At 35.5% G+C, this 15,175-nt stretch overlaps 1 protein-coding gene across 1 annotated transcript in view; it reads left to right on the plus strand.

Annotated features, from left to right (window-relative positions):
* Positions 1-15,175, plus strand: part of DNAH12 (dynein axonemal heavy chain 12) — a 54,899-nt gene that overhangs the window by 22,206 nt on the left and 17,518 nt on the right. Inside the window, exons 32-50 of the mRNA XM_072347096.1 lie at positions 98-238; positions 1,088-1,171; positions 1,255-1,443; positions 2,162-2,281; positions 3,034-3,222; positions 3,685-3,836; positions 4,624-4,762; positions 4,850-5,016; positions 5,437-5,692; positions 7,456-7,755; positions 8,116-8,291; positions 9,576-9,768; positions 9,859-10,020; positions 10,868-11,062; positions 11,842-11,975; positions 12,856-13,018; positions 13,661-13,741; positions 14,230-14,406; positions 14,928-15,059. Coding sequence (XP_072203197.1) covers positions 98-238; positions 1,088-1,171; positions 1,255-1,443; positions 2,162-2,281; positions 3,034-3,222; positions 3,685-3,836; positions 4,624-4,762; positions 4,850-5,016; positions 5,437-5,692; positions 7,456-7,755; positions 8,116-8,291; positions 9,576-9,768; positions 9,859-10,020; positions 10,868-11,062; positions 11,842-11,975; positions 12,856-13,018; positions 13,661-13,741; positions 14,230-14,406; positions 14,928-15,059 — 3,150 coding nt within the window. The remainder of the gene's footprint in view (positions 1-97; positions 239-1,087; positions 1,172-1,254; positions 1,444-2,161; positions 2,282-3,033; positions 3,223-3,684; positions 3,837-4,623; positions 4,763-4,849; positions 5,017-5,436; positions 5,693-7,455; positions 7,756-8,115; positions 8,292-9,575; positions 9,769-9,858; positions 10,021-10,867; positions 11,063-11,841; positions 11,976-12,855; positions 13,019-13,660; positions 13,742-14,229; positions 14,407-14,927; positions 15,060-15,175) is intronic.

Raw genomic sequence — 15,175 nt, forward strand, 5'->3', positions numbered from 1 at the left:
TTTGGCAAATACTTACTAATGGGATTACTTACTGTCTTTTAAACTGAAATGTATATGCTGTCTTTTTACTTCTCGTTCCTACCTTCTCCCCCTCTAGTGGACAGATGGTATAGTTGCTAATACTTTCAGAGAATTTGCATTATCCGAGACCCCTGAGCGCAAATGGGTTATCTTTGATGGCCCAATTGATACCCTGTGGATAGAAAGCATGAACACAGTTCTGGATGACAACAAAAAGGTATCAGTCAGTGCAAATAAATGCCTAAGTAAATTGATATTGGATTTTGAAAAGTGCTTGGCATTTGAGAAGTGTAAGTGCAAGGTGACTTTGGGTACAAACTGTAAGATTTGTGAAGTTGTTTCTTTTTTCCTTTTATTTATTTTTTTATGATAATCATAGAATCAACTTGTAACACATTTAATGTACGGTATCCCCTTACTATCAGAACTTCTAACAAAAATTAGTAATTCAATTTTAAATATAAAGTGACATTTAATTACAACAAATATAAGGGCCGTGTTTTCAAAACTTGTCTTTAATTGTAAATTTTTGCAATCTCAATGGAAAAAAGAAAATGTTTGCATTTTCAAAATTAACTTCTGAAGTCAAAGTTGTAACAGCACAACACTTCTGAGAAACTGTGTGTGTGAAAGTTACATTACAGACGTTGTTTTATGTTTAAATTTGTGAAAGTGCTCAAACTGGACTGTTACTTTTGTAAGCAGGAAAAATGGCTCTCCAGCTGGAATGCTTCATTAGTAGCAACAATAGCAGCAGATCATCTTTCTCCTTTCTGCTTGAGGCCTTTTCTTTATCCTGTCATATGCAGGATTATGGTAATAATCCTGGTAACATACTGGTAATAAAGTTACTGGTAAGATAGCGTGGAATCCTATGATATAAGTAAAGAATTTATCTAAATCTAGTGTGGCTCCAAATGATTAACATTTAGGTAGTTGGCCTCACCTTTGCTTATACTTGGCTTTGCTGAGTTTCATATAGAATTTCTAGTCAGACAGGAAGAGTAATTAGCAAGTAAATGTTTTCTTTTTTGTAATCTTCGTGATTTTCTTTTCTTAATCAAAGCTTTGTTTGATGAGTGGGGAAATTATCCAGATGTCTCTTCAGATGAGTCTTATTTTTGAAACAATGGACCTTTCCCAGGCATCAGTAAGTTTTTTATTTAATGGAAATATAAAACAAGGTTCAAAATATTAAATTTACAGTAGAATGAGTTTATAATTCTTCTTTAGCCTGCTACAGTCAGTCGTTGTGGCATGATTTATTTGGAACCTTCACAACTGGGCTGGATGCCACTTGTTACCTCCTGGTTGAATAAACTGCCTGAACCTCTTGACTTAAAGGAGCACCAGGATCTTCTACAAGGGCTTTTTGATTGGTTAATACCACCGGCATTACAACTCCGTCAGAAAAAGTGCAAGGTATTTTTTGCAATTTATTTTTTCCTGCAGTAGTTATTTGTCCACTTACATTCAGTTAAACTTGGGTGGGGAGGGGCTGTTCTCTCCTGATAAGAGTGATTACAATGCATATGCAGCAGCCTTCTCTTGGAGTTTTGGGAAGGGCAACTCCTGTGTCTAGTCTGAAAAGTTAAAGCAGAATATTGGCGTGACTTGCACTGAAAGCTCATCACAGTTTTCACCCTTTAAAAAAATCTATTCCTCATAATATTGAATGGAAAGTCTTTCCTTTTTTGTGTTTTTGGTGATGATATTTTGTGTGTGTTCTGTGGCTTTTTTCTTTTAAAGATGTGTCAAATAAGGAACACACTCTTAAAGCTTTAAGGAAACACACATGTTGTTTTTTTGTTGTTGTTGTGTTGTGTTTTTTTTTGCAAACTGCACTATAGCACATAGGCTTTTGCTTTTTGATCATTGTTTTTGTGTGTATTCCTTTTGTGTTAAGATGTATGATTGATCATACATGGTCATTTGGTGGCCATGAACATGCTTAATAATCTCCATGTTCTGACATTTCAAGTAGAGGGTCAAAAATGATCTCTAGAATGAAAAATCAGTGTAAGCCTTGCCTACAAATATTTGTTCTGTATTAGCTAATTAATTACTTCAGAATTATAACTCCAAAAGATAAGTTACCTTAATTCATGAAGTATAATACCTTTCCTTTTGTATCTCTTAGGAGCTGGTGCCTACAAGCAATAGCAATGGTGTAGTAGCTCTTACGCGGCTTTTTGAAATGTTGATTTGTCAAACGGTACAACAAGATCCCACCAGCAAAAATATCCGTGTCTGGATTATGGTTGGTTGCTTTTTTAAACCTGTTGTAAGATGTATATCTATTTCTGCATATACTTGTCTTCAAAACTCATTTAACTAAGCCAACTTACTTTGGGATTAATATAAATAAGAAACAGCTTTGCTTCTTTGTTGTTCCCCTTTACCACAACAACCTTTGGAGTTGCCAGGATGTGATGGTAGTGAGATGAGTAGCAAATACAATTATGTATTTTACTGTGTTTCCAATTAACAGGGATTTTACAGTGTTTCCTATTAACTGGCATAACTACTGTTTTTATTGGATGTGCTTTCCAACTAACTGAGTAATTAGCCAAAGCAAAGCATCTGATTTCCTTTAAGGAAAGTAATACTTAGAACAGACAAAAAGACGTGTCATATATGCCCGTGTAATACTCAGTGACTTGTTTGAGCAAAATTTCTTTGGGAGGAGTGTTTTCTTTGAATTATGGAAGACGAACTCTGTGTCTGATCTCTATGTCTCTTTGTCAGATAAACTGAAAAAAAAAAAAAAACAAAATGTGGATATTCCTGTTTAAAAATTGAAAATTCCTAGATCCTGGTTTGCAATTAGAAAATCCCTGAGGTCATCAAATATGGCTGGTTTGTTCTGGAAATCTGTCAGATTTCTAGATCTCTCTCAACCAGGTTTTATTCTAGGACAACCTGTAAATATTCTTCTGATAATCAAACCATACAAAGCTCAGATTATGTATCATGTTTTTCAGACTGTTGCTTGTCATTTCACCCTTGCAGGCTTCCTTTGCTTTTGCCACAGTCTGGTCCATTGGTGGCACTTGTGACAGTGACAGCAGAATCATTTTTGATGCTTTCTTGAGGGAAACCTTGTCTGGGAAATCTGAAACAAATCCAGTTCCAAAGATCGTGGGAAAATGGGAGTGTCCCTTTGAAGAGAAAGGTTTGGTGTATGACTATGTGTATGAGGTATGATTCTTCTACGTTGATTGAAGAAAATCTGTACAGTCTGAGTGGAATGAAAATAGAGCTGGTTGGATATTTTCACAGAGTTTGTTGGATGTTACAGAACATCAGTGTTGAAGCAAATCACACAGTGCATACTTCGTTTATTATTCTTTTAAAAATACTAAAGCTCTGATGCATTTTTTTTTTTTTTTTTTTTAGAAAATACCAAGCTGTGCACATCTCTTACGATTCTTTTCTAACTAAAGCTAAGCTGATAGACTAGATTTTGGTTTTCTACAAACCAAAAATCTTCCTAGAAGGGAAGAAGGATATTAAGCCCACAGGCAATTTACTACAGTTTTGTTTTGTATCCTTTGTACTTGCTCTACTGAAGTTAGGCATATGTTCTTCTGTATGGTTGGTTGATTAAAATTTATTTTTGTTGTTGTTGCTTTTTTGTTTTCACATCTGTATTTTTCTAAGATGAAAGGCAGAGGATCTTGGGTTCATTGGAATGGATTTATTAAAAATGTTGATTACAGCAGTAAAAATGTGAAGATTCAAGATATCATTGTCCCAACTATGGATACCGTCCGTTATACCTATTTGATGGAAATGTTTATTACCCATGAAAAGTAAGTTACGTCAATACAAATTTCTGAATTAGTTGCCATAGGTAGAAACATCTCTTATTCTTTCTATTGATTTCATATAAAGTTTATTTGGCCTGTTAAAAAGAGGAAATTATTAGAAAGAATGCACTTTATTGTCTCAATTCTGGGTTTGATTTCATTTTGTTTTTTTGTTTTTTTTCTTGTTTTTTAATGAAGTTCTGTTATAATCTTGCTTTATTATGCTGATTCTGTTTTTCTGTTGATGCTGTTGCAAGAGCCTGAGGAATTTTTGTTCCCTCTTTCTTCTTTGATACTGATGTATCTTTTTTATTATTTATCATAAGTTAAAATCAGTTGCATTAGTTATATATAACCACATATACGTGTGTGTATATCTATATTTATTTATCACATAAGTGAAAAGCATGTAATAATTTCAGGCTTAATTTCAAAGGTGAAGGTTGTCTGAAGTTTAAATTGCTGAACAACTTAGTGGGTGAAATTTAATTTCCTTATGTGTGCATACGTACTCTAAAACCAACAGAATGAGGGAATGAGGAAAGTCTCTCTCTCTGTCTTTGACCCCTTTGTCTTGTCACTGGGAGCGAACTAACATGGATACATATCCGTTACATGTATGTACTTCATATGTACTACAAAGCATCATTGTGTCTTCTCTTTTTAAGGCATTTTATGTTTTTAGAGGTAGGAAAAGCTCAAGAAGTCTTTGTCTTTTAATGACAGTTAATTTGCAGTTCACATTTCTGCAGTCTATGCTGTCTTATGTTTCCTTTCTTTCTTTGTGAAGACCACTCCTTTTAGTGGGACCAACAGGTACTGGGAAATCTGTATATGTCAAGGATAAGTTGATGCACAACTTGGATGGGGAGCGCTACTTTCCCTTTTTCATCAATTTTTCAGCTCGAACCAGTGCCAACCAGACTCAGGTTAGTAGAACAGGCAGTTTGTCTTTTAAAAATGTGACCTGTATGAATATTTAAACTTCATTTTAAATATTCCTGTCTACATTTTAGAACATTATTATGTCCAGGCTGGACAAGAGGCGCAAAGGAGTCTTTGGTCCTCCAGTGGGAAAAAAGTGCATCATTTTTGTAGATGATATGAATATGCCTGCTTTGGAGAAGTATGGTGCACAACCCCCTATAGAACTTCTAAGACAGTTCTTTGACCACGGAATTTGGTAATTATTTGAAATAAAACTGAAACATTCAAGTTGCTCAATGTGGTGATATATTATTTGCTTGAGTTTTATTTTAAATTAGTTTTTAAAGAGCTCTGTAGGTTTTCACGATAGCTTTGGTTTGTATGAAAGACATTGAAGTTGGGTGTCTGTTTCAAAACTTTGTATCAGGTTTCACTTAACTGTTGTTAACGTGTAAAGTAATCTTTCAGACCAGCATGGTTTGTTAAGATGAAGTAAGGCATAACAAGCTACAAGGCTAGGGTTTGTTGTTGGGTTGTTGTTGTTTTCTTAATGATGTTTTTATATAAATCTGTATATGTTATGCACGCAGAAAGCGTTTTGTAGTATAGATACATCTAACCTGTAATAAATATCTCTAACTGTCTGTCTAAACATTGTATTATAATGTTTTTTAAGGTATGATTTAAAGGACACATCTAAAATCACCCTCATTGATATTCAGTTACTTGCTGCTATGGGGCCTCCAGGCGGTGGGAGGAATCCTGTTACTCCTCGATTTTTGCGACACTTCAATATTTGCACCATCAATGCTTTTAGTGATGAAACAATGGTCCGCATCTTCTCTACTGTAGTGGCTTTTTACCTGCGGTCTCAGGAATTTCCTCCTGAGTTCTTCTCAATTGGAAATCAAATCGTCAGTGCCACTTTAGAGGTAAGAGGCAAATGTCTTTATGGAAGTTTGCTTTGTCCAGTAAAATTCCTCTGTCTCTATAATAATTTAACTGGTGGAATAGCACTTTCAGATATGTTGCTCCTTTTTAACACACAGGTTCATATGTATTGATGAAACTCCCATTTTCTGTCTGCAGTAATCTTCTTTTTCTAGGAAAACTGTCTTTGAGTGTATGTCAGCATGAGCTTCATGGTACCTGTCCACATACATCAGGTAGATCTGACTGCAGTGTCATGGGAGGTTAGGCAGGCACAAGAAGCTTTCTCGTGCAAAGACAAATTGAAAATATCAGTTACAATACTTACAAAAATCCTTCTTGGAAAGACTAAGATTGAAGAAATCACGTCTTCACTCTTTCTTGTTCCAGTTCTTATGCTAATTACAGACACATCACAGCAGAATTAGGAAGCTCTTGTGGACATGCAGCTTTGTAAAATCTGACTCTGGTATGACAGAAGGCTTCACAGAAGCCTGTGAAACTGAAATCGTCTGACCCAACTATATTCAATTTCTAAGTGTTTTGTGAAATTTCTTGTTGCAGATTTTTGCAAGTATCCATATCTGTAATGTAACTCACATGCTAAAATAAATTGCAATTTGTGACATCTTTGCAAAGAAGCATTGAGTTAGAGTCATAACATTGAAGTATGGTTTTGATGGCAAGTCAGAGAAAGGAATCAGCAGCAAGAGTTAGCCAAACGGAAGTATTCATCATTGAAGAGATGCATTTAGGTAGCTGATATTTGACCAATGAGGACTGAGGCATTTGTCACTTTTTCAGTAGTTCTGCCTGTACCCAACTGTGCGTGCAAGTCTGAATCCATCTTATTCCAAGGAGTTACAGAGCTGGTATTTAAGAATCTGTGTCAGATTGAATATATTAGCATGGGAATGATGAAGCTGACTAACAGCTGCCACTAGAAATCTCTTCATAGGTTCTGTTTGTTCTTATAAAAATAGGAAGGGACTTGCAAAAACCTTCTGCTTCTTTAAGAAGAAAATAGTAGCTCAATACAGCTACTATATGCTGCAGTTTGAACGCATTTAACTACATATGCTATTTAAAATATTCATTCATATGCATCTTAGACTGATTTTAGAGCATTGTCTTTTAATGCTATTATGCAGCTTTTGCTCATCAGACTGCGTCAAAGTGTGTTTATATTGTCAGGCTCTTATATAGAAAAGCCTGCTAGGTAGAGAATGCTCTGCTGGTGTTCTGTGTAATGACAAATGACAGTGTTTCCATCATACAAGATGTTAGTGGTGGCCGATGTGTTTGGAATTACAGTAAAACACGTTAAGAAGAATGCCTTGTGACTCTTATTATTCCTTCAGCATGTTTATGGAATTTTGAAATTCTTAAATAATTTCTGGGTGTACAAACAAATCCAAACTGAAAATGTGGGAAAATAGCATTAGGTATTGTTCATTCCTTCACCTGAACTCAGGACATCTGAATGGTATTCCTGGTCCGATAAGTAGATTTATTTACACAAGTTCCAATGACTTATCGCACTTGCAAATTTTCATTAATAGTGTATATATATGTTCCAAAACTGTGGGAAGAATCTGGTATACTCAGAAAACTTTGAGATCTTCAGACATTATTAGCATTTCTTAAAATTTGTGAGCTGTTTTCCTTGAAAAAATACAATTTTGGAAGATATAATCATCTTTTAAAAGATACAATAATACAGCCAGTGTTAATGTCTTGCTGATTTTGTTTTTATTGTCTTTAGATGTATAAGGAAGCCATCAAAAATCTTTTGCCCACACCAGCCAAGTCTCATTATACATTCAACCTGCGTGACTTCTCACGTGTTATCCATGGCTGCTTGCTCATTAAGAAAAATTCAGTTGAAAGCAAACAGACATTGATTCGTCTGTTTGTGCACGAGGTATTTCGTGTCTTCTATGACCGTCTAGTGGAAGATAATGATAGAGCATGGTTGTTCAATCTAATGAAAGATATTGTGAAAGAACATTTCAAAGAAACTTTTGATTCTGTTTTTGCACATCTGAGCCAAGAAAACACACCTGTGAGTATCTCATTAATCTGTTGCAAAATCATTGCTTTGTTAAGAACTTGCGACTAGAAAGTTTCTCAATTGCAAGTGAAATTTAGGTTAAATATGCTTGAAAATTGGAATTGAGTTTGGAAGGAATTCTTTGGAGGAAAAAAAAAGGGGGGGGGTTATAATGTGTGAAAGAGTTTGACTGTTGTGTGGTGTATGGGAGATTGGTAATCACAGCCTGAACCTCTGATTAATCAGCTGAGCATTAGTGAGTTAAAATATTGGAGTACTTGCTTTGCTATTGTGTTTGTCTAGATGCTCTTTTGTTTTCCAACTGATACTGATGTTAAACACAACCTTATAATCTTTGCATATTCACCACAGGTAACAGAAGAAGACATGAGAAGTTTGTTTTTTGGTGACTATATTCCAGAATTTGAGGAAGATGAAAGTCCCTATGTTGAAATTCCAAGTATTCAGATGTTTAGTGATGTTGTGGAGCAGTATCTGGATGAATATAATCAAATCCACAAAACAAGAATGAACCTTGTGGTTTTCAGGTGCCTACAATATGTGTTATAGTACAGAGAGTTCTATGCAGTAATTGATCATTCAGTTTATCCAATTTTGTGGGCTTGTTTTTTATATGTATGTCATCCCCTTCACATGTCCACACAAGTGTTCCTGGTGGTGTGTGGTTTTGGAAGGAAATGAACCATTTTTTTTCTCCTAGCAGTTTGCTTTTTTTCCATCAGAAAGTAAACAGTAAGTTTGTCTCCAGAGGGCGTCCTTGAATGTATTCTGCGGTTGTAACAGAAGCAACAAACATGTTTGGTGCTGTACTTCTGCTGAGCCTCTGTTACCAGTAAAGATGGATGTCAGTTTACCCATTTCGTACTTTCATTGGACTTTCATTTAATGAAAGACAAAGATGCTAGAGTTGAGTTGCAAAGTGAAGTACAGCTCTCTCACAGCCTGTCTGCTCTGTTATAATGCAGCACAAACACTCTCCTCTTGTGACACGTGCACAGCTTGGTGCCGCAGCTAATCTTGTGACATTTTAGGCTCTGCCGGCTGCTGTGATTTCTTTAGCTTATGATCAGGCAAAGCTACAACTGAGACAGATCAGGACACAACTATATCCTCCTCCCTATTTCTAGAGTTGACTGCCTCTTTGCCACCGTAATTCGATATATAGATAATTTGTAAAGATGATTACAGTTAGTTTATGTAATTTAGGTCATTTTGACAAACTGGGTTTATAAGTACCTGTTTATACAAATGTACTATGGAGTGTGAAGGGCTGACAGCCTGAGGAAAGGCCTCTTCCTGAGTGTAGAAGCAATATCCCTGTTACATCTTGGATGGGCAGCCAGGAGAGCATATTTGACTGTAGCTGTAAAGGCCAGCCTCATGGATAACATCCTGATTTGACTCTGGATTATTTTGGTTGTGTAGACAAATAACAGTTTGTTTTCTTTGAAAGAATTTAACCTTGTTTTATTTTATTACTCCTCAACTGAAGTACCCTGTGCCTTGTGCAAAGTCTCCTATAGACTTTGCTGCATAATTCCATAATAAATTATGCTTATGTTTTCACAATAGATAGGACTTGAAGTAATGTGCAGCTCCTGCTTTCTGAAGATGCTGTTCTCATCTCTACTTCACATAAAAGACATGTTTATTTTACTGTGCTGTGGTGCACGCTACTACTTTCTCCTCCTCTGTATGCCCTCAGAAATTTATTTTGGAGATGGTAATTCTGTATATGTTTAACACATTCATTGGTGCACAACTGTATGTGTGTTTCTACCATTTTGGTAATTATCACGTCTCAAATTTAGGTATGTGTTGGAACATTTGTCTCGTATAAGCCGTATTCTGAAGCAGTCAGGAGGCAATGCCTTGTTGATTGGCATGGGAGGAAGTGGACGTCAGTCTTTGACTCGTCTAGCAGCATTCATGGCAAAAATGTGTGTTTTTCAACCAGAGATTTCCAAAACCTATGGCACAAATGAGTGGAGAGAAGATCTGAAAGTTAGTATTAATAACCTCTTTCCATCTTGATTTAATTTTGATGAAGAATGTTTTGGAATTTACAGTATTTTAACTGTCATGCATTTTCAGAACCTCCTGAAGAATGCAGGTGTGAAGGGCTTGAAAACTGTGTTTCTAATCACAGATGCACAAATTAAAGAAGAAAGTTTTTTAGAAGACATTGATAGTCTCCTCAACACTGGGGAGGTACCCAACCTTTTTGCAGCGGATGAAAAGCAAGAGATCGTTGAGGTATCTTTTAATTCTCTGAAAAGTCATCACCATTTTGTCAGTTCAGTGGAAAATATGCCTTAAATCAAAATGGTTTCTGGACATGTGCACTTAAACTTGAGGTTTTACTGAGACTTCTAGCAGAATCAGCCAGTTATTATTAAACTGGAGTAGCTTATGTCTACTGCAAGCTTTCATTCTGACTTCACGCTTGGCACGCAATGGCATTAAGTTATGCACATGGGAAACTATTTTTATTCACAGAATTGCTGAGGCCGTAGTTTTTACATTGTACAGAAGAAGAATGTGGACATTTGCTTTTGTGGTAGTAGTTTTTCTGTAACGAGCAGTAATTTGCTTCATCTGTTCATATGTCATAAATTTCTTTGTGTGACAAAAGATTGGTCGTAATTAAGCTTGTTTTTATCACTAAAAGACTTTGGCTCGTAATTTTGTGAGGGAGCAGGTTTTAAATTTTGATTTTCTGAAAGCAGTTCATTCTTACCCAGATACGTCTTATCCTTCTGGAACTTGTGTTGTAGGTTTATTTTTTGTTCTGATGTATTCTCAGTTGTTCAAAGCAACAAGTGATCCTTTCCAGAATGGTTTGTAAGGGTCACAGATAAAGAATGTACTATTTACTCTTATTTGCATATTCATAAAGTTATTAGTTGCTCATTTGCATATTTTAACTAGTATCTACTACTTGTTTTTTGTTTTTGATTTTACTTTTCATTTATTAATAAAAGATTTTTGTTTAACAGTGATGTTATCAATAACAGTATTATTAAATACGGTATTGTCAAATACAGAAATACTTAATGAGTAATTATATGTACAAAGTATCTGTGTATATATTATTCTCAAGGGTGTTCGTGCAGTAGCTCAAGCTGGCAGTAAACACGAAGAACTCAGTCCCCTGGCCTTATTTGCATTTTTTGTGAACTGCTGCAAAGAAAATCTGCATATTGTAGTAGCATTCAGCCCAATTGGAGATGCTTTCCGCAATCGTCTGAGACAGTTCCCCTCACTTATCAACTGCTGTACTATTGATTGGTTCCAGGTATGTGAAAGTGTTTGTTTTTTTCCCTAACAAGGTATGTTTGTAGCAATCTCTATATTTGCATATGTTTGCATATGTATTTCTTTTTGTGTTCAATGTATAATACTCTGTTTTTTCAAAATTTTGAAATAGCATGGACATTTTTTGACCATATTTTCAAAACTCTTGTGTAAACTCTCAGCATGTCTAAAATGAATCAAATTCAGACTTTGTTACTACAAATTTCATGTTTCCAAGTAGTGAATCATCTCAGCATGGTGATAGGAAATTGTCATTTTATTGTGTAATGTGTATATTCTGAATGGCTTGACTGTAAAATGGTCATAATTACTCTGGTCTGCTAAAAAACACCATGGCAATGACTAGTCAATATGTGCTCTGTCAGAAGGCTATAAGAGTAGAAGTTAGAAAACTGTTGTAACTAGTAGTCCTCCATATAAAATGAATGTTGTTCTCAATTTGAATGCAATTAGCTCTATGGATTGGCCTGATGCTGAAGTCAGTTAAATTTCTGCCAAAGGACGACAGATGCAGAAATCTTTGGGTAATAAGGTAATATGCAGTTTTAACTAGAACATCATCCAGGATTCACCAGGACAGACTGTGGGTAGCAACCCTGTTGCCTGATGCATTCCTTATATCGGTTCATTGCTCTGGAGACATAGCTGTGACTAGTGTGTCTCATACTGGTGTATCAAATAAAGAAGAAATCTTTTTTAAACTTTGGAGACTGCTAACAGCTAAATTATACACATTTTCTCTCCTCATTTCTCTCTCAGCCATGGCCTGAAGATGCCCTCGAGCGTGTGGCTCATAAGTTCTTAGAAACACTGCAACTGACAGACAGTGAGCGTCAGGAGGTTGTGACCACTTGTAAATACTTTCATACTTCAGTTTTATCACTTTCTTCAAGGTCAGTCTGTTTCTTTTAAAAACAACATGTTAATTAGCTGAAATATTAAAAGGCAAAAGATTGTGCTGTTGAAAAGAGTAAAATGAACAACAGAACTCAAAATTGTTTTACTAAGGGTAAGAAACAACAAGATAGTAGGTGGCTGAGTTTCATTGCTACTCGTTTCTGACTTATAAATTAATGTATAAAATGTCCAGCTAAAAAATATTGTATAATATTGTAGAAACTGTTTACTCCTGTTATCAAAGAATGGGCTGGGTTGAAAAGGATACAATGATCACCTAGTTTCAACCCCCCTGCTATGTGCAGAGTCACCAACCACCAGGCCAGGCTACCCAGAGCCACATCCAGCCTGGCCTTGAATGCCTCCAGGGATGAGGCATCCACAGCCTCCTTGGGCAACCTGTTCCAGTGTGTCACTACCTTCTGTGTGGAAAAACTTCCTCCTAATATCCAACCTAAGCCTCTCCTGTCACAATTTAAAACCATTCCCCCTTGTCCTATCACAATGCACCCTCATAAACAGCCGTTCCCCCTCCTGTTTATATGCTCCCTTCAAGTACTGAAAGGCCACTATGAGGTCACCCCAGAGCCTTCTCCAAGCTAAACAATTCCAGTTCCCTCACCCTTTCCTCGTAGGAGAGGTGCTCCAGCTTTCCATCTTAGTGGCCCTCCCCTGGACACTCTGTTATTTGTTGAACTTACACTTATTTGTTGAACTTACACTTATTTATTTTTATGTTGAACATTTACACTTATTTTCTACCAATAGGTAAGGTGAAATATATATATATATATATATATAAAATATATATAATATATTTTATTTAATATATAATATTAATATATATATATTAAAGGTGTTCTTTGCTTGTAATAGGTTCTTTCAAAGTCTGAAACGCCACAACTATGTTACTCCTACTTCTTATCTTGAACTTATTGCTGCCTTTCGAAAACTTCTGACTCAGAAACAAGACTCTGTAATGAAAGCCAAGAAGAAATATGTGAATGGGCTAGATCAACTAGCTTTTGCTGAATCACAGGTGAGGTGGGCTGAAAGTACAGAATGGTAGGTGGAAACAGGTCTTGTCCAACAAAGATAAGTCAAAAAAAAAACAAAACAAAAAAACTACTTCGAGCTTTTAAATACATGGAAGCTTAGAAATAAATCGAGATTCTTAAAATAGAGAGAGGCCTTAATTTTCTAGCTCCAGATCTGGTTATAATTTAAAAATGTTTTGTGTTCTAGTTTGTGTTTGTGTGAGCAAAATATGTTTCTCGTTTAAAAAAGAAAATAATCTAATGATGCAGAACCTTGTGTTTCTGCAAAGAGAAAGTGATCCATTTATTTTTTTTGTTTCATTTCTTTTCTATTACACCTAGTAACTTGCATGATTCAATTTCAAGCAAATTGTTTGAAAATTCTGCTCAATCAGTAAAAATATGAGAAATTTAACATAGTTGTCCAGAGGCCTCTAAGCATAGCAGTGTATGGTCATAGCTTCCGTTTCCTAAATAACTGACTATAAGTGAATGCAACTCTTAAAATTAGAGATTATACACATGAGAAAAAACATCAGTCTCTGAAGTGTTATGTTTTGATAACAAGTGTTATTTCCTTATATCAGTAGTCTTTAAAACTGGATCTTACATGAATCCTGCCTGATTCTTTTGCATATGTGTAGGTTGGTGAGATGAAGCTAGAACTAGTTCAGCTGCAGCCCAAATTGGAAGAGGCTAAAGTGGATAATGCAAATATGATGAAGGTAGAGTTGTGTACAGCCTTGTATGTTTACTGTAAGAATGTGCATGTGCATCGATGTCCTCTAAAAAAACTAGATGCTACTTGAGAAGAACTTGGAGAGAGTACTTGGATGAAGAGGGGATTTGTAGCTGAAAATAAAATAAATTTCTGTAGTCAGTATTACAGACCAAAGCTATGAAAACTTGCTATAAAACCTTGTTTTGAATTATAAACTAATGCACAAACTTCTTTTGTTTCCTGAACATCAAATGCCCTTTAGCTTTTATTGACAGCAGTCTGACTTCATGCAGTGCACTTACTGTTGAAGTTCTAGCACAATGTTGCATTGTACTAAGAAACAAATTGTACCCTCAACACAAATTGTAAATATAAGGAAATACTGAAAAATAGAGAATATCAAAGTATTCAATAACTGCTGCGCTAGGTAATCTCAGTTTGTTTCATTATTCACTGCTTAATAGGAAGCTCACCCCATATCTTTTTCTTTAGACTATAGAAACAGAATCTGCAGAAGTAGAACAGATAAGAAAAACTGTAAAAGTAGATGAAGAATTTGCAACAAAAAAAGCTGAAGAAGCTCAGGCTTTGAAAACTGAATGTGAGAATGATCTGGCAGAAGCAATCCCAGCCCTGGAAGCTGCACTTGAAGCTCTTGATACTTTAAAGGCAAGCTAACCTAGACTTCAACAGCAGTGTTATCACCTGGATTTTCTCTTTCAGCTAAGTTATTATTGACCAACAGTGTGTAAGGTGGCATATGTATATGGCTAAGAACTTTTTCTGCTTATCATGACTTATCATGACTTATCATGACATCATCTGAAAGCAGGATTTTTAGAAAGCCATGGAGGAATTGCTTTCTAGGACTTGTAAAGTATATGAGATGTCTAAAGTGACACCTATAAAAGTGTATTAAAAATATTCTAACCTGGACTTCAAAAACCTTAACAGTTACTTTAAAGTTACTGGCATTTATTTCATTTTTATTACATCTGCGTGAGATAAATTCAGGGATATTTTTTACTTGTCTTGCTAATACTTTGTAATCCCTTCTAAAAGTCCTCTAAATTCACTGACAATGGTGTTATAATTTCCTTTTTTTTTTTTTTTTCCTGTTAGATCATTTACCTTAGTGATGAGAATCACAATAAATATCATAATTTTTTAAACTGTGGTTTTCCTTTTAGCCTTCTGACATCTCGATTGTTAAATCAATGAAGAATCCTCCCTCTGGTGTCAAACTTGTCATGGCTGCTGTCTGTGTTATGAAAGACATAAAACCTGAAAGAATTCCAGATCCTTCAGGAATTGGAGGCAAGGTAATGTGACAGACAAGGAGTTTCAAATAAAACCGTAATTCATGTTCTTCACAACACAGAGCACCTTCTCAATAAGTAGGGTAACCTGAGTACCAGTAGTCAAATATTTACAACCC

The sequence above is a fragment of the Excalfactoria chinensis genome, chromosome 12 (genome assembly GCF_039878825.1).
Source record: "Excalfactoria chinensis isolate bCotChi1 chromosome 12, bCotChi1.hap2, whole genome shotgun sequence".
NCBI lineage: Eukaryota > Metazoa > Chordata > Aves > Galliformes > Phasianidae > Excalfactoria > Excalfactoria chinensis.